The 15990-nt window shown below is 53.7% G+C and overlaps 1 protein-coding gene across 1 annotated transcript in view; it reads right to left on the bottom strand.

Annotated features, from left to right (window-relative positions):
• Positions 1-12894, bottom strand: part of WNK2 (WNK lysine deficient protein kinase 2) — a 166775-nt gene extending 153881 nt beyond the window's left edge. The window contains exons 1-3 of the mRNA XM_014529505.1: positions 12889-12894; positions 12486-12575; positions 12308-12403 (exon numbers count right to left, since the gene is read on the bottom strand). Of these exons, the coding sequence (XP_014384991.1) occupies positions 12308-12403; positions 12486-12575; positions 12889-12894 (192 nt within the window). The remainder of the gene's footprint in view (positions 1-12307; positions 12404-12485; positions 12576-12888) is intronic.
• Positions 12895-15990: the final 3096 nt, after the last annotated feature.

Here is a 15990-nt window from a genome sequence, read left to right as displayed (position 1 = left end):
TGCTGGTTCCCTGGAATCACCATCATCATCGCTCCCCTGCCCCACAGGCAGGTCTCAGCCAGGGGAGCCCACCCCGTCCCCCGCCTCCCGCAGGGCCCCACTGGTGGGAGCTGAGTGGGCAGGGCCAGAGCCCAACTCCTTTCAGGGACCCCACCAAGCCAAGCCTTAGTCTCAAGACCATGGTGGGGGGAGGGAGGCACTTGCAACTTTAGAGGTGTTTTGAGTGAGCCCCACCCAGGGCCTGAGGGCTGATTGCTGGGAGCACAAAGCCTTCAAGATACTCAGACTAGTCCTGCGCCTCCTGTGCCAGTGTCAGGGCCCTGGGCTGACAGGCCAGTGAACAGGGAACCTGAGGCAGAGAGCTGAACACACTGAAGCAATTTACACAGATACACAGGTCCCCTCCCCACAGGTAACATCTAGGCTTCAGTTGTACTTCAGCTCCAGGCCCAGAAAAGCAGCAAAACCAGGTGGGCGACACCAGGACCAGCTGCGATGACTGACAACCCCGGCCCTGGCACTGACCCATCAGGGGAGACCACGGCCCTGGAGGAGCCCACCTGGAAGGCTGTCGAATATTCTGCTGGAACCCTCCCCTGACACCTCCCCTAAGGTTCCCCTGTGAGACTAAGGACCCCGTGCATTTGTCTCCTCTAGGAGCAGCCCCCGAAATTCCCTCCCCCCCTCCCCCACAGGCAGGCACCTCCTAAATCCTAAGGGACCCCACGAGGCTTGCAACCATTGGCAGCTCGTCCCAGGCTCACCCCTGAACCCCTTCCCAAGGCCCCCTTTCCTCTGCCTTCCCAGAGACCTAAGGCAGCCCAGCCTGGCTCTCCTGTTGCTGCTTCTATGCTAAGCCCTTTCTTGTTTTACTGTCCCAGCTTTAATAAACGTTCACCTGGGCTCCTGTTGTGAATTATTTCCTGCACAAATTCAAGAACCCACACACTACCGGCTGGCCCCAGGCAGACCCACCAAGGGAAGGACCCTGTCCAGTAACAGGACCACACAGCAGGGTCAGAGGTCAGTGAGCACCCCACCTCCACCTGCACACCCAGTACCCCACTGCGCCCCGCTGCCCGCCCCCAGACCAGACACCAGACACTTGTTTGCAACATTGCAACTTTTCACCATGCCGCCCCCGCCCCCCGAAACACAGGAAGATGCTAACAAGAACATGCATTCAACCGAAAGCGGAAATGTCTGGAAATGGGCGGGGCTGTTTAACAATGGGGGGGTGGCGCGCAGGACCAGCATTTCATGAACATGTGGGCATGTTCACACTGACCGACAAAGCCTGTGTGACTCCTGTGTTCAAGCACACTCTCGCGGCTGTGAGCACCTTCCGGGCTCGCGGAACCACCCCCTCCAGCATCCCTCACTCCGAGGGGCCGATGAGCCAGGCCGCTGCAGGTCCTGCTGCCCGACGTCAAAGATGAAGCAGAATTTAGAAACGTTATGGTTCAACTTGACGACCAGACAAGTGGATGGAAGACAGAGGTGATTTAAGAAACACCCACGGCAGTGACGGGCCTCGCTCCTCGGGAAGAATCTCAGAGCCCAGCGTCCTCTCCAGGCCGGGTGCTCAGCCGTTAGACCAGAATGTGGAGAAAATGCTGGAAACAGGAGGCGCACCTGACAACACAGACATGCTGGCAATGCAGCTGCAAATGCAGGGTCCTGAAGGGCTGGGATGTGCACGGTCCTGGGCTTGAGGCTGATGTCCCTCTTGCTCCCTCATCGTCAGCACAGCTGGGGGGGGGGGGGGGGGGGGGGGGGGGGGGCGAGGAGCCAGTCCCGGTGCGGGCGCTAAGGAGATGGGCGCTGGACGGCTGGCCCGCTGTGGACCCCGCAGGGTCTTGGCTGTGACACAGGAGCCACAACTCAATGTAGCGGCTCCAGTCCTGCAATTGCTGTACTCAGGGAGCTGCAGACAAAAGGGGAGGAAGCCACAGTGCCCACAGGATGCAGAGGGGAAGGAGGGGCAGGTCAGGGCCCCGCCTCTCACCTGCTCAGTGCGCTCCCGCGTGTGTCTGGAAATCAAAGGCCGTGTTTTCAAGGGCGCAGCCCCCCAAATTGACTATCTCCTAGAGATTTCCATCATCGCTTCTTTATTTAATAAAGTTAGGGCCCTGGCCGGTGGCTCACTTGGTCAGAGCACCGTCCCATACACCACAAGGTTGCTGGTTCAATTCCGGGCAGGGTGTGTATGGGAGGCAACCGATGGATGTTTCTCTCTCTCTCCCTTCCTCTCTCTAAAACAAACGCATCCTCAGGTGAGGACTGGAAAAAAAATGTTTTAAAATAAAGTTTGGGAAAGTTGGTGGAAAGCCCTTATCAAGCAGTCACACCCCACTTCCCACCCTCCCCGCCCCTGACAGCCACTTGTCCACCTCTGTCTCTGGACGTGCCACTCAAGACATCTACATTAATAAAAGAGAAAGATGGTAATTAGCATACAACCGCTACCCTTCCCATTGGCTAATCAGCATATCCTTATGCAAATTAACTGTCAGCCAAGATGGCGGCCAGGCACCCCAGTGGGGACCCCCACCCTGAAGGGTGTGTGAGCAGCTGCAAACAGCCATCATCCCCTCATCCAGGCTGGCCAGGCACCCCAGTGGGGACCCCCACCCTGAAGGGTGTGTGAGCAGCTGCAAACAGCCATCATCCCCTCATCCAGGCTGGCCAGGCACCCCAGTGGGGACCCCCACCCTGAAGGGTGTGTGAGCAGCTGCAAACAGCCATCATCCCCTCATCCAGGCTGGCCAGGCACCCCAGTGGGGACCCCCACCCTGAAGGGTGTGTGAGCAGCTGCAAACAGCCATCATCCCCTCATCCAGGCTGGCCAGGCACCCCAGTGGGGACCCCCACCCTGAAGGGTGTGTGAGCAGCTGCAAACAGCCATCATCCCCTCATCCAGGCTGGCCAGGCACCCCAGTGGGGACCCCCACCCTGAAGGGTGTGTGAGCAGCTGCAAACAGCCATCATCCCCTCATCCAGGCTGGCCAGGCACCCCAGTGGGGACCCCCACCCTGAAGGGTGTGTGAGCAGCTGCAAACAGCCATCATCCCCTCATCCAGGCTGGCCAGGCACCCCAGTGGGGACCCCCACCCTGAAGGGTGTGTGAGCAGCTGCAAACAGCCATCATCCCCTCATCCAGGCTGGCCAGGCACCCCAGTGGGGACCCCCACCCTGAAGGGTGTGTGAGCAGCTGCAAACAGCCATCATCCCCTCATCCAGGCTGGCCAGGCACCCCAGTGGGGACCCCCACCCTGAAGGGTGTGTGACCAGCTGCAAACAGCCATCATCCCCTCATCCAGGCTGGCCAGGCACCCCAGTGGGGACTCCCACCCTGATCCAGGACACCCTTCAGGGCAAACCAGCCGGCCCCCAGGCCTCTATCCTATATAGTAAAAGGGTAATATGCCTCCCGGCACCGGGATCAGCGGAGCAGCGAGGCTCCCGGCACCGGGATCAGCGTGACAGGGGGCAGCGCCCAAACCCCCTGATCGCCCTGCAGCTCTGTGTGTGACAGGGGGCGGGGCCACAACCTCCCTATCCGCCCTGCTGTTTGTGACAGGGGAAGGCGCTCCAACCCCCTGATCGGCCCTGCTCTGTGCGTGACAGGGGGTGGCGCTGCAACCTCCCCATCGACCCTGCCTTGAGTGTGACAGGGGGCGGTGCCCCAACACCCCAATCAGCTCTACCCTGAGCGTGACTGAGGGTGGCATCGCAACCTCCCGATCCGCCCTGCTCTGTGCATGACAGGGGGCGGCGCCCCAACTCCCCAATCGGCCCTGCTCTGAGCCTGACCAGGGGCTGCACCTAGGGATTGGGCCTGCCCTCTGCCACCCGGGAGCAGGCCTAAGCCAGCAGGTCGTTATCTCCCGAGGGGTCCCAGACTGCGAGAAGGCACAGGCTGGGCTGGGGGACCCCCCTCCCCGCCCTGAGTGCACAATTTTTTGTGCACTGGGTCTCTAGTCTACATTAATAAAAGAGAAAGATGCAAATTTGCCATACCTTTGCAACGCCCAGCAGCCAATGAGTGAGTATAGTGCACAAATTTTTGTGCACTGGGTCTCTAGTCTACATTAATAAAAGAGAAAGATGCAAATTTGCCATACCTTTGCAACGCCCAGCAGCCAATCAGGAGTGAGTATGCAAATTAACCCAACAAAGATGGCGGGTTAATTTGCATAGCAGGCCCCCAGCGGCTGGGGGTGGGACACAGGCATTCTGAACAGCCCTAGCACTCCAGGCATCTGGGCAGCGTGGGAAGGCAGAAAGGCGGTTCCGGCCAGAGCGCAGGTGGTGCTGGCAGCCAGGGGAAGAAAGGCCCATACTTGCACGTCGTGCATTGGGCTACTTGTTTTGTATAAACAGGATCGTACCCCAGGTGCCGTGCCTGGCTTCCTCACTCACAGTGCTTCCTCATTCCTCTGGGCAGGAGCCTGGGCGCGAGCTCCACTCCTCTGATGGCCGAGGACCAGCCAATGATGGACATTCGAGCTGCTTCCACTTCAGGCTGCGATGAACTTCATGTGCATATTTTTGGGTGCATGTGGGGTTGGGCCACAGGTCACTGTTAGCCATCGGAGCCCAGCAGACTGTCCTCCCGCCCTGCAGCCTTTGAGACCCGCCCTCGGCGGCAGGCCCGCTCTCCATGCGCCTGCCAGCACTTACTCTCCGCGTCAGAGATCCTGACCGTCCTAATGGGTGGGAGGTGATTTTGATTTGCAGTCTTTCCACATGGTTATTGGCCGTTGGCGTATCTTGAGAGAAATATCTATTCAAGTCCTTTGCCCATTTTAAAATCCAGCTGTTTGAACATTTGCTGCTGAGTCTCGGGGGTTCTCTATATATTCTAGACATTAGACCCTGATCAGATCTGTGCTTTGCAAATATTTTCTCCCATTCTGTGGGTGCCTGCCTTGGTAGAGTCCAGTGATGCACAAAAGTGTTTAATTTTGAGGAAGTCCGTTTTTCCCTTGGCTGTCTGTGCCCAACATAATTGTTAACTAAATTCTCCACACTCCTCTGGCCAAGTCCTGGGCCTCCTCCAACGCGGTCCCCTGAGGGCAGGCCTTTCTCCAGCCCCGGGTGTGCTGCGCCCCCTGCTGGCTGGCGCCTGGCACAGCGTGGGAGCGTCATCAGCTGTTAATTGGGTTCCTTTGCTAACCTGTGCTCAAGGCTGCTGTTCCTCTCGGGAGAAAGGAGGAGAGGATGTTGTTTCCGTCCCCAGTCCCGTGCTGTCTCTCAATGTGGCCCCAGCACTGTGAGGTCCCCATCCTGCTCCAGGAGAGGACCCTGGGGCTCCAGAAAGTGCAGTAAGCGCCTGAGGGCCAGAGTTACTGTGGTGGCTGCAGGGACAGGCTGACTCCTCCATTCATTCAACAAACATTCGTGAGGACACACCCCACCCGACCCAGGCTGAGCCCCTCGAGCTCACAGTCCCCGGTGGGACAGACTTACAGACTGGTGCCATAGCGGAGTGCAGGCCAGGCCCCCGGAGCCCAGCCTGGGCTCAGGATTTGGGAGATGGGAGCATGGGAGAAGGGATACCCCTCACCTAGCTGGCAACCCGAGCTGACAGCTGACCAAAGAAACCCAGGGAGGGGGTGTCCAAAGCCTCACTGGTCCTCCTTGTGCTGTGAGTGAGCTGTCACCCAGAGAACCTCTGCGGCCCAGGCTGGCCAGGTGGGCCCCATCACCAAGGTGCAAAGTGCAGCCTTGTGAGAACACAGCCTGCCAGTCCACGTGTGGAGACAGCGTGTCTGTGTCCCCTGGCGCATGCCAGCAAGAGGTTCCGGAAGGAAACACAAACCCCAAAGGCAGTGATGTCCTGGGTGTGGGGCCCCCGAGCTGGTGGGGGCAGGCATGCAGGAGAGGCCTTCTTAAAATGTTTGAGTCACTTAAATAAGACTGTTCAAAAATTAGGTTAAAAATGAAAGAATGATCAGAGTGTCAGCACTGGCTATGGGATGGGCGCCCAGGTCAAGGTCAGAGCACACTCGGTGGGTGAGAGGCGGGTGACTGCACCCGTCTCCCTTCCCCGCTCCCCTCTGCCCCCCCTACCCCCACCTTCTCAGCTCTGAGGAGCTGTCTGTGGTCCTGAGTGACACAACAGCAGGCCCGTGAGCATCAGCAGTGCTTCCCACGGATTGGCCCTCAGACTGTAGCTGGCTCAGAAACCCCTGGGCGAGCTGAAATATGGATGCCTGGTCCCACCCACAGACAGGACCATGGCCTAGGAATCTGCATTTTAAAAATCCCCTAGGATGCTGGGCCAGTCCAAGGACCCACTTTGAGAACTGCTGGCTCAGATGACCTCTGCTGCCCTCTGGGGGCAGGAGAGGGAGGGGCAGGTTTCACCACATGCCATTTTGAATTTCATACTGTGAGCAGGCTACTTAACAAAAATATGTAAATAAGATTTAAACTTCAGAAATTATTTTTACTATTTATTTATTTTTAGAAAGAGAGAAAGGGAGATGGGGAGAGAGAAACATAAATCAGCTGCCTCCTGCGTGACCCTACCAGAAATGGCGCTCACAACCGGGCATGTGCCCTCACCAGGAATCGAACCTGAGACCCTTTAATGCCGAGGTTGATGCTCAACCATTGGAGCCACACTGGCCAGAGCAAACTTTAGGACTCATTATAACTTATTAGAATTAGGGATGTGTAACAGATGGCTAAGTGCCCTCCACTGTCCATTCCCTTCTTCCTCCGTCATAGAAACCCTGGACTTTACTTGGGAACATGGTGCCTGGAATAGAAAGCCCACCTCCCCACTTCCCTCGCGTCTAGACCTGGCCACGTGGATGAGCTCTGGCCATGGGTGTGAGCGTGCGTGTCCAGGAACTTCTGAGAGGTGCCTGAGAGCGGGGGTGCACTCCTTTGTCTCTCCCTTTCCCCGCTGGCTGGGCTGGAGCTCACGGAGCTGTCTCAGAGCACGAGGGGGAGCGTGTTGAGGATGGCAGAGCAGGAAGATAGGAGGAGCCTGGGCTTCTGACCGCGTGATGCCACCACTACCCTTCCTGCTCGGCTCAGGCACCCTCGATGTGTAAGAAAGAAACATCTTCTTGCTTAAGCCACTCACAGTCACACTTGTCATATGTGACATAGCATATAAAGTAATTGCCTCGTGGACTGGAGGAGCTAATATTGTTAAATGACCATATTACCCAAATAAACTTACCAATTCAATGCAATCCCTATCAAAATACCAATGATATTCTTCTCAGAATCAAGACAAATAATAGTAAAATTTATATGGGATTACAAAAGATCACAAATAGACAAAACAATTTTGAGAAATAACAAAGTGAGAGTATGCTCCCTGCAAAACTACTGCAAAACTATAATAATCAAAACAGCAAGGTACTGGCACAAAAGCAGACACATAGTTCAATGGAACAGAATAGAAATCCCAGAAACAAACCCACCCTCATGTGGTCACTTAATCTATGAGAAAGGAGGCAAGAACATAAGTGGGGAAAAGATAGTCCATTCGACAGTGGTGCTGGGAAAACGGACAGATACGTGCAAAAAAATTACACTGGACCACACGCTTACATCACATACAAGAATAAACTCAGAATGAATTAAAGACTTACATTTAAGACCTGAAACCCTAAAACCCCTAGAAGAAAACATAGGTAGTAAACTATTTTATATTAGCCTGAGTAATATCTTTTTGGATATGTCCTCTCAAGTAAGGGAAACAAAAGTAAAAATAAACAAAATGAGACTTTATCAAATTAAAAAGCTTCTGCACAGTGAAGGAAACCATCAACAAAACAAAAAAAACCTGTTGAATGAGAGAAGATATTCATTAATGATACATCCAATAAGGAGTTAATATCCAAAATATATAAGGAAATCATACAGCTCAACAGCCAAAAAATAAACAATCTGACCCAAAAATGGGCAGAGGACATAAATAGACATTTCTCCAAAAAGTACAAACAGATGGTCAAGAGACATATGAAAAGATGCTCAACATTACTAATCATCAGAGATGCTAATTAAAACCGCAATGAACTTTCAACAATAAAGATAAATTTTAAAAAAACACAAATAAACAAAACACGATGAGATACCACCTTACACCAGTCAGAATGGCTACTATAAAAAAGTCAATAAACCGCATGCGCTGGCGAGGATGTGGAGAAAAGGAACCCTCGTGCACTGTTGGTGGGAGTGCAGACTGGTGCCGTCACTGTGGAGAACAGTGTGGAGGTTCCTCACAAATGAAAAATAGAACTACCTAATGGCCCAGCAATTCCACTCCTGGGTATATAACCAAAGGAACTCAAAACACTAATTTTAAAACGATATGGCCTGGCCCATGTGGCTCAGTGATTGGGCATCAACCTATGAACCAGGAGGTCATGGTTTGATTCCCAGTCAAGGTACATGCCCAGGTTGCAGGTTCCATCCCCAGAAGGGGGTGTGCAGGAGGCAGCTGATCAATGATTCTCTCTCATCATTGATGTTTATATTACTCTCTCCCTCTCCCTTCCTCTCTGAAATCAATAAAAATATATTTGGAAAAAAAAGATATGTACACCCCTATGTTCACTGCAGGATTATTAAAAACAGCCAAGATTGGAAGCAACCTGGTGTCCATTAATAGATGAATGAATATACGTGCTACATACATTCAAGGAGTATTATCAGCAATAAAAAGGAACGAAACCTTGCCACCTGCAGGAGCATGGATGGACCTAGAGGGTATTATGCTCACTGAAATAAGTCAGAGAAAGACAAATGCCACATGATTCCACTTAGGTGTGGAATCTAACAACAAAACAAAAACAGGCTCATAGAAACAGACCAAAGGGATGGTTACCAGAAGGGAGGGCGGGAGGATGGGGGAGCAGGAGGGGACTGTAGTCCAGCGGTTCTCAACCTGTGGGTCGCGACCCCATTGGCAGTCAAACGACCCTTTCACAGGTGTCGCCTAAGACCATCCTGCATATCAGATATTTACATTACGATTCATAACAGTAGCAACATTACAGTTATGAAGTAGCAACGAAAATAATTTTATGGTTGGGTCACAACATGAGGAGCTGTATTTAAAGGGCCAGAAGGTTGAGAACTGCTGTGTAGTCCATCATATTGTGATGAGTTTGCACAGTGACAGGTGATTACTAGAATTAGGGGGTGATCAATTATGAGGCATCAACATGCCAAATCACCATACGATCCACCTGAAGCTGATGTAATATTGTATGCCAACTATACTTACCTTTAAAAAGAAAGTTAATTTTAAAAGAAACAAATAAAGTGCCTGGCACAGCTCCCAGCTGCGAATCTGACCCAGCCGCACAGCTCTGGCTGAGGTGGGTGGAATGAGCTGGGACTGTGAGCCTGGGAAGGGACTGACGCAGGAGAACGCAGACCCGCTCCCTGCCTCAGCCCCGCCCGCTCTGGGCCTGGGCTCTCTACCATGAATGCTGACCACCTACCGCGTCAACGTGCCCAGCCACATGCTTTCTGACCCTACATTTTGTCAGCAGAATTAGTTTCCTCCGGTTGGCATTAGAGTGAGGCTTCCCGTCCTGAGCAGCTGCTCTCTGGGCGGCAGGAACGTCCTCCCGGTGCCAGAGGAGGAGCAGCCCAGGGACGGAAGTGCCCACGGACGTCCAGGAGCAGCAGGATTGGTGTGGTGTCCCCCGAGGCCCCGAGGGGCACGCACAGAGCATCGGGGCGGCCAGCACGGGTCTGAGCCCTTGTAAAGTAGATGAAGGTCAGCTAAGAGCGAAAGGGTGTGAGGGAGAGCATGTGTGAGCATGTGCATGCATGTATGAATGAGAGTGTGTGCAAGCATGTGTGTATGAGTGAGAGTGTGTGCATGTGCATGTGTGTATGAGCAAGAGTGTGTGAGCATGTGCAAGTGTGTGAGTGTGTGAGTATGTGCATGTGTGTATGAGAGAGTGTGTGCAAGCATATGTGTGTATGTATGAATGAGAGTGTGTGCATGTGCATGTGTGTATGAGTGAGAGTGTGTGCAAGGCAGTGCAGCACAGGTGTGGCTCAGGTAGTCTGTCTTCTAAGCTCCAAGGGCTGGGTGCAGCTTTGGGTTCCACCCAAGCCTTCCCACATGGTCCTCCTGACCTTCTCTTCCCTTGTCTTAGCACAAAGCACACACCAGTAAGCAGCCGCCATTGCCAAGCCCGGCCACAGTCATCGGCATGTGTGGCTCGTCCTTGCACACCCAGGCTCAAGCAGCACTCTTCACCACAGTCCCAGGTGGCAGCAGCCCCCGTGCCCATCGGTGATGGATAAAGAAGTGTGGTCTATACATACGAATGACAATATGATTCAGACTTAGAAAAGAAGGACATTCTGACACATGCTGCAACATGTGGACATGGGAAACTTCATAGAGACAGAAATGAGGATGTGGGTGCCAGGGGCTGGGGGCCAGGGGTGGGGAGTTAGTGTTTAATGGGGACAGAGTTTCCATTGGGAGGGTGCAAAAGCTCTAGAGGCCTGTTGCACAACAATGTGAATACGCTTAACACTACTGAGCTTTGCACTAAAAATGGTTAAGACGGTGAACTATGTACATATATGTCTCATCGCTGGCTGGTCACAGACCTTCTCAGCGGGCATCTCTGTGGACGGAATGGTCTGTGTCCAGTTTGAGGTGGGGCCTGAGCAGGGCGTTTGGTACAGTGAGGGAGGGAGCTAGTGAGCTGTAAGGAAGCCCCAGGGCCTGACTGAGAGGACTGGCTTGGGGGGCCTAGGCCTCGATGGAGAGGGTGTGCTGATGTCCACTAGACACCAGGGAAGTCTGCTGGTTCCCGCGGGCCAGGCTGGTCTGCAGCCAGCAGGGTGCAGGCTCCGCAGGCCTGGTGGTCAGGCACACGGTGGGCGAGCTCAGGGCATCAGGATGTAGGCACAGGTCTACAGCTCAAAACCTGTATCGAGAAGGTACATGGTGCCCAGCCAGTGCAGCTCAGTGGTTGAGTGTCGACCTATGAACCAGGAGGTCGAGGTTTGATTCCCGGTCAGGGCACATGCCCAGGTTGCAGGCTCAATCTCCAGTGGGGGCTGTGCAGGAGGCAGCCGATCCATGATTCTCTCTCATCATTCTTTCTCTACCTTCCTCTCTGAAATCAATATATATATTTTTTAAAAAGGAAGGTACATGGAAGGTAATCACTAGGCCAGGGTGGGGCTGCAAGCTGGCATGGGAACAGCAGTCAGGGCAGGTGGCTGGGCATCTGATGCCCTCACCCCACCACAGAGCCCCTTCCCCCTGAGCTGGAAGAGCCTGGCACTGCCCTCACCAGGAAGGAGGACGGAGGACGTCACCACAGGCAAGGTCTTGAAGGGGCTTGGAGCTCAGAGGCAATGAGCTGGTGCAGTGATCGTGGAAGAGCAGAGGCCTCCGGGCAGGACGCCAACAGAAATAACCAGAACATCTGGTAAACTGAACTTCCCCACATTTAAAACCTCTGCTTATCAAACATACCACTGAGAAAATAGTAGACAAGACAGACTTGGGGAAATATTTACAGCACCGGTATCCAAAACACAACGTGTATGCATAATGGAGAACTCCTCAGATAAATGCTATATGAGCTCTCTTATAAGCGGAATCTTAAGCAACAACACAAAATCTCATAGGTGCAGAGAATAGATTTGGTCGTTGCCAGCCGTGGGGGATGGGAGAAATAACATTTTTGAAAATTAAAAAGGGAGTCCTTAAAAAATCAAGGCTGAAATGATGAACAGACTTGGATGGACACTTCACCAAAGAAGATATGCAAGTGGCTGAGCACATGGGAGTGTCCGCAGCGCCATCAGCCATCACGGAAGTGCTCCCTGAAGCCTGGGCGAGGCACTTCTGCGGCGAAGAAGTGTCATCCAGGGGGGTGGCCCTGGCCAACCCTCGAGGGCGGGCACGCTCTGCCCACGGGCCCCAGCGCGCTGCTTCCGGGACCAGCCTGGAGACAGCCCGTGTTGTTGAGACCAGCTGGATGGCAACGGGCTGAAGCCGGGCAGGCCCGCTACCAGCTCGGAGGTCCCAGTGGCAGGAGCTGAGACCCACGGTCCTGTGGCCAAGACCAGCCTGGGAGGTTCCTGCCACCTGCCATGTGCGTGGCCTGCTCAGTCCCATTGCCCTCCGGGTACAGGGGCCATTTTATGAACCAACAATTGGCGATCCGACCAGGAGGTGGAAGACGTGAGCCTGGGAAAGGAGCGCCTGGGAACAGCGGCTGGCCATGGCCGCTGTGGGGCGGGGCCCCTAGGTTAGAGGCTGTGGGCTCTGCATGAGTACAAGGACACCCCGGAACACTGGCTGCTCGAACTTGAAGAGCTGCATGCAGTGGCTGCCACTGTGGCTGAAACTCAAGTGAGAAAGTGGAACGAAGAGCTGAGAATAGAGACAGACATGAGGTGGTCTCCCTCTGTCAGCTCCAGGACCGGCAGGGAAGGTGGCAGAGCGGGCGGCTTACAAAGCCGGGAGCACACGTGCTGCTCACGGAGGTCCAGGCGCCGAGGCAGAGCAGGACCAGGACCAGGACCAGGACCGAGGAGAGGGATCCCTGGGAAAGTAAGGAGAGCAAAGGGCCGTGCGGTGAAACGCATGGAGCGCCCGTGCCATTCAGCCCCCAGTACGAAGGAAAATGTTGAGTAGCACTTACTGGACTTCTGACAGTAGAGAAATGAACCCCAACACTCCTAGGAGAAAACGTGCGTGCTTTCTCTGTCCCTTGAAGTTGTAAATCTTATCATGTTTTCAAAATGGCAACATCCCAGGAGATAACAAACATACTGCGCCGAGTGCCTGAGGCTGAAGAGAAAGGGGAAGGGACTTCAGAGCACGGGCCCTGCGAGCTGACGAGGCTTCTCTCTCACATCCATGTTTTACTCTCTCCCTTCCTTATCTCTAAAATCCATTTTAAAACACATCTATCTATGTAAAAGGCTAATATGCTAAGTGTCCTTCAGCCGTCCAACCGGTCACTATGACGCACACTGACCACCAGGGGGCAGATGCTCAATGCAGGAGCTGCCGTGATGCACACTGGCCATTTACAAAGAAATGGCACCGCAGACCTGGCACCAACAAAGCAACACTCAGCTTCCCCCAAGTGGGACACAGGCCCCGCCACCACCCCCGAGCAACAGCCAATGCTGCAGAGACCCCATGGCACAAAATGCTGCCCACAGCCCAGCCAGGAAATGGTGGCTGTGGGCGCCAGGTAGTGATGTCACATAGCAACGCCTGGCTTCCTCTCCCTAGCGACTAGCCCCCTTGGAGTTTCTTCAGCTCAGAACACGACTTACTTTATAGCCAGGTGCAAACGTTTTACACTTTAACCAAATGTCTATGAAGTGTTTTCCCGTGCCTCATCTCATTTGATCCTCACAGAAGTCCTGGAGTAGGTAGATAAGAGACTCAGTGGAATCCTATTTTCTTTTCATTAGCCGGAAAATGGAGATTTAGAAAGTTTAGAAACTTGACCCGACTAAAAAGAAGTAAGAAATGGCTTTGAAAATGACTTTAGGTTTTGTCACTGCACAGAATATAGTCAAACACTGCTGCAGTTAAATATTTTACTTTTTGTTCTCCCTGCATGACCTACAATAATAATCTGCTTCGTGTTGATATTTACTGCTGTGTTGCTGACAATCCTGAAAGAGAAGTTTGGGTGCTTCACTGGGCTGGAAAAAGTTTAGCTAAATCAGAAAGCAGGTCTAATTAAACAAGTTTATTCTATATATATAAAAGGCTAAGTTGATTCGTGCATGTGCAGTACATATAAAGCTCTAGCTGGCGCCAATCGCACATGTGTGTTTCCATCTGTCATTGTCGATCGTGAATTTGGTTGACACTTCTATTATAGAGAAAGGGCGAATAGCAATATTAAAATATTTCTTCTAATTAATTTCTTTTCAATGTGCATGAATCCGTGCACTAGGCCACTAGTTTAAAAAAAAAGATACACTAATAAAAGAGAAACATGCAAATTGGTGTCACTCCGCTATGCCCACCAGCCAATCAGAGTGACTATGCAAATTAACCCAACAAAGATGGCAATTAATTTGCGTACTCAGGCACAGAGCAAAGACTGAAGACTGAAGACTGAAGACTGAAGACTGAAGAGGCTTGGCTTCTCCGCTGCAGCCGGACCAAAGGCCTGGGTCCCGGGTGCCGGAGGAAAACTGGTGCCAACAGCCAGGGGAAGGAAGGCCTATTGCGCGAATCTTCGTGCAATGGGCTTCTAGTAATAAAATAAAGCACAGGCCACTATGGAAGCTCCCTTACTCAGAATATAGTCCACAGCATCATCAGACCACTCACCCAGGGCCACTGCCAGGGAATAAAGCTGTGGGGTCTCAGTTTGTGTCTGATTGTATGTTTATGTACGTCTATGGATATATGTTATGTGTATGTGGTGTTTTTCTGCCTCCAGAGGGTATTGCCAAAATTAATCTGTAAAAGAGCTCCTTTTAGTTGGCTTAAAGGAAAGTAAGCTCTAACACCAATAGTACTTACATAAAACTGAAGCTGAGTTCTCCCATCAGGGGAAGGACAAAGTGTTCTTGGACTATTGGCGGGAGGGACCACCCAGGTCCTGGCAGGCAGCCCTGCACCCCCCAGCTGGGCTGCCCTCAAGGGATTTGCCCTGGGCGTGGGCAGTGGGGAGCTGGGGGTAGGTGATCATGTGTGTGGCCTGTGGGGTAAGATGGGGGGCATTTGGGTTTGCCTGCCAGGGCCCGAGGCAGCTCTCGCTGTGCTCCACGTGCTGGCTCATGAGCGCTGGCACCCGCCTTCCCACAGGCACCTGTGCTCGGCCCCCAGCACCGACTTCCTCGCCGCAGCAGATGGGCCGGGAGAGCAGCCTCCAGGGTGCCTGTGGGGCGCGTCCTGTGAAGGACGAAGATTGCCCTGGAAGCACAGCAACTTGTGCAGTGGCGGCTTATTCCTTGTCTGTAAGCAAGGCCCCAGGCAACCGCCAAAGGCGTCCCCGCCCCCCTTCCCCCCCCGCAAGCCAGTGAGGGTGCCCAGCCCAAGCTTGCCCCTGTCCCTTGCCACCCAGGCTGCATCACTGGGGGACTAGCAAAGCTGAGTGTCATGTGTGGACACCCTCATCAAATAGACAGGGGCCAGAGGTCACAGTTTAGAGGTCATGACCTGCAACACCAGGCAGAAGAGCATGACCCTGAGCGGTGGCCGCAGGCCTGGGGCTGAAGGAAGGAGGCAGGGAGCAGGAAGAGGTGAAGCTATGGCGGGTGAGGTGGGCTCCAGGACGCCCGTTTCTCCGTCTGCATCATCAGCCAGGAGGGCCTGTTGCCACATGTGCCGGACAGAGCGCCCTGCCGAGACACCCAACACCAGAGACAGAAGTCAGGAGACCTGTGGCCCGCCTCCCTCTGCAGGTCTGCGAGGCTGCGAGAGCATGAAGCCCGTCGCACCTGGCACAGGTGTCGTCTCTGCAATTTGCAACAAAACATCCCACTGGATGGTGAGCGAATGGGCAACCCCAAGTGAGGGGAGGTTCCCAGTCTCCACTGGATCCCACGGCCCCGCTGCGAGGCCGGGCCTGCAGGACGCTCCCCGCTCCCCAGCTCCGTGCGGAAGGGCTGCGGGCGCCCCCACAGTGGCTGAGAAGAACCCCGGGCAGAGAGCTGGGCGGGGCTGTGTGCCTAGGAAACAAAAGAGATCCAGTGCCCGGCAGTGTGGCTCTGTGGCTGAGCATCGACCCAGGAACCAAGAGTTCAGCAGCTGGATTCCTCATCAGGGCACAGGCCTGGGTTGTGGTCTCCATCCCCTGTGGGGGGCGTGCAGGAGGCAGCCGATCCATGATGTCTCTCTCTCATCGATGTTTCTCTCTATCCCTCTCCCTTCCTCTCTCTCTAAAACATCAATAAAAACATATATTTTTAAAAGAGAGAGATCGAACTTTCCTACTTCACTTCTACCTCAGGTGTGCTTGCCGTGGCCTCTGTGGC

The sequence above is a fragment of the Myotis brandtii genome, unplaced genomic scaffold (assembly GCF_000412655.1).
Source record: "Myotis brandtii unplaced genomic scaffold, ASM41265v1 scaffold684, whole genome shotgun sequence".
In the NCBI taxonomy this organism is placed as follows: Eukaryota; Metazoa; Chordata; class Mammalia; order Chiroptera; family Vespertilionidae; genus Myotis; species Myotis brandtii.
The sequence above is the reverse complement of the archived record's forward strand: the minus strand, read 5'-3'. Positions and strand labels throughout refer to the sequence as shown.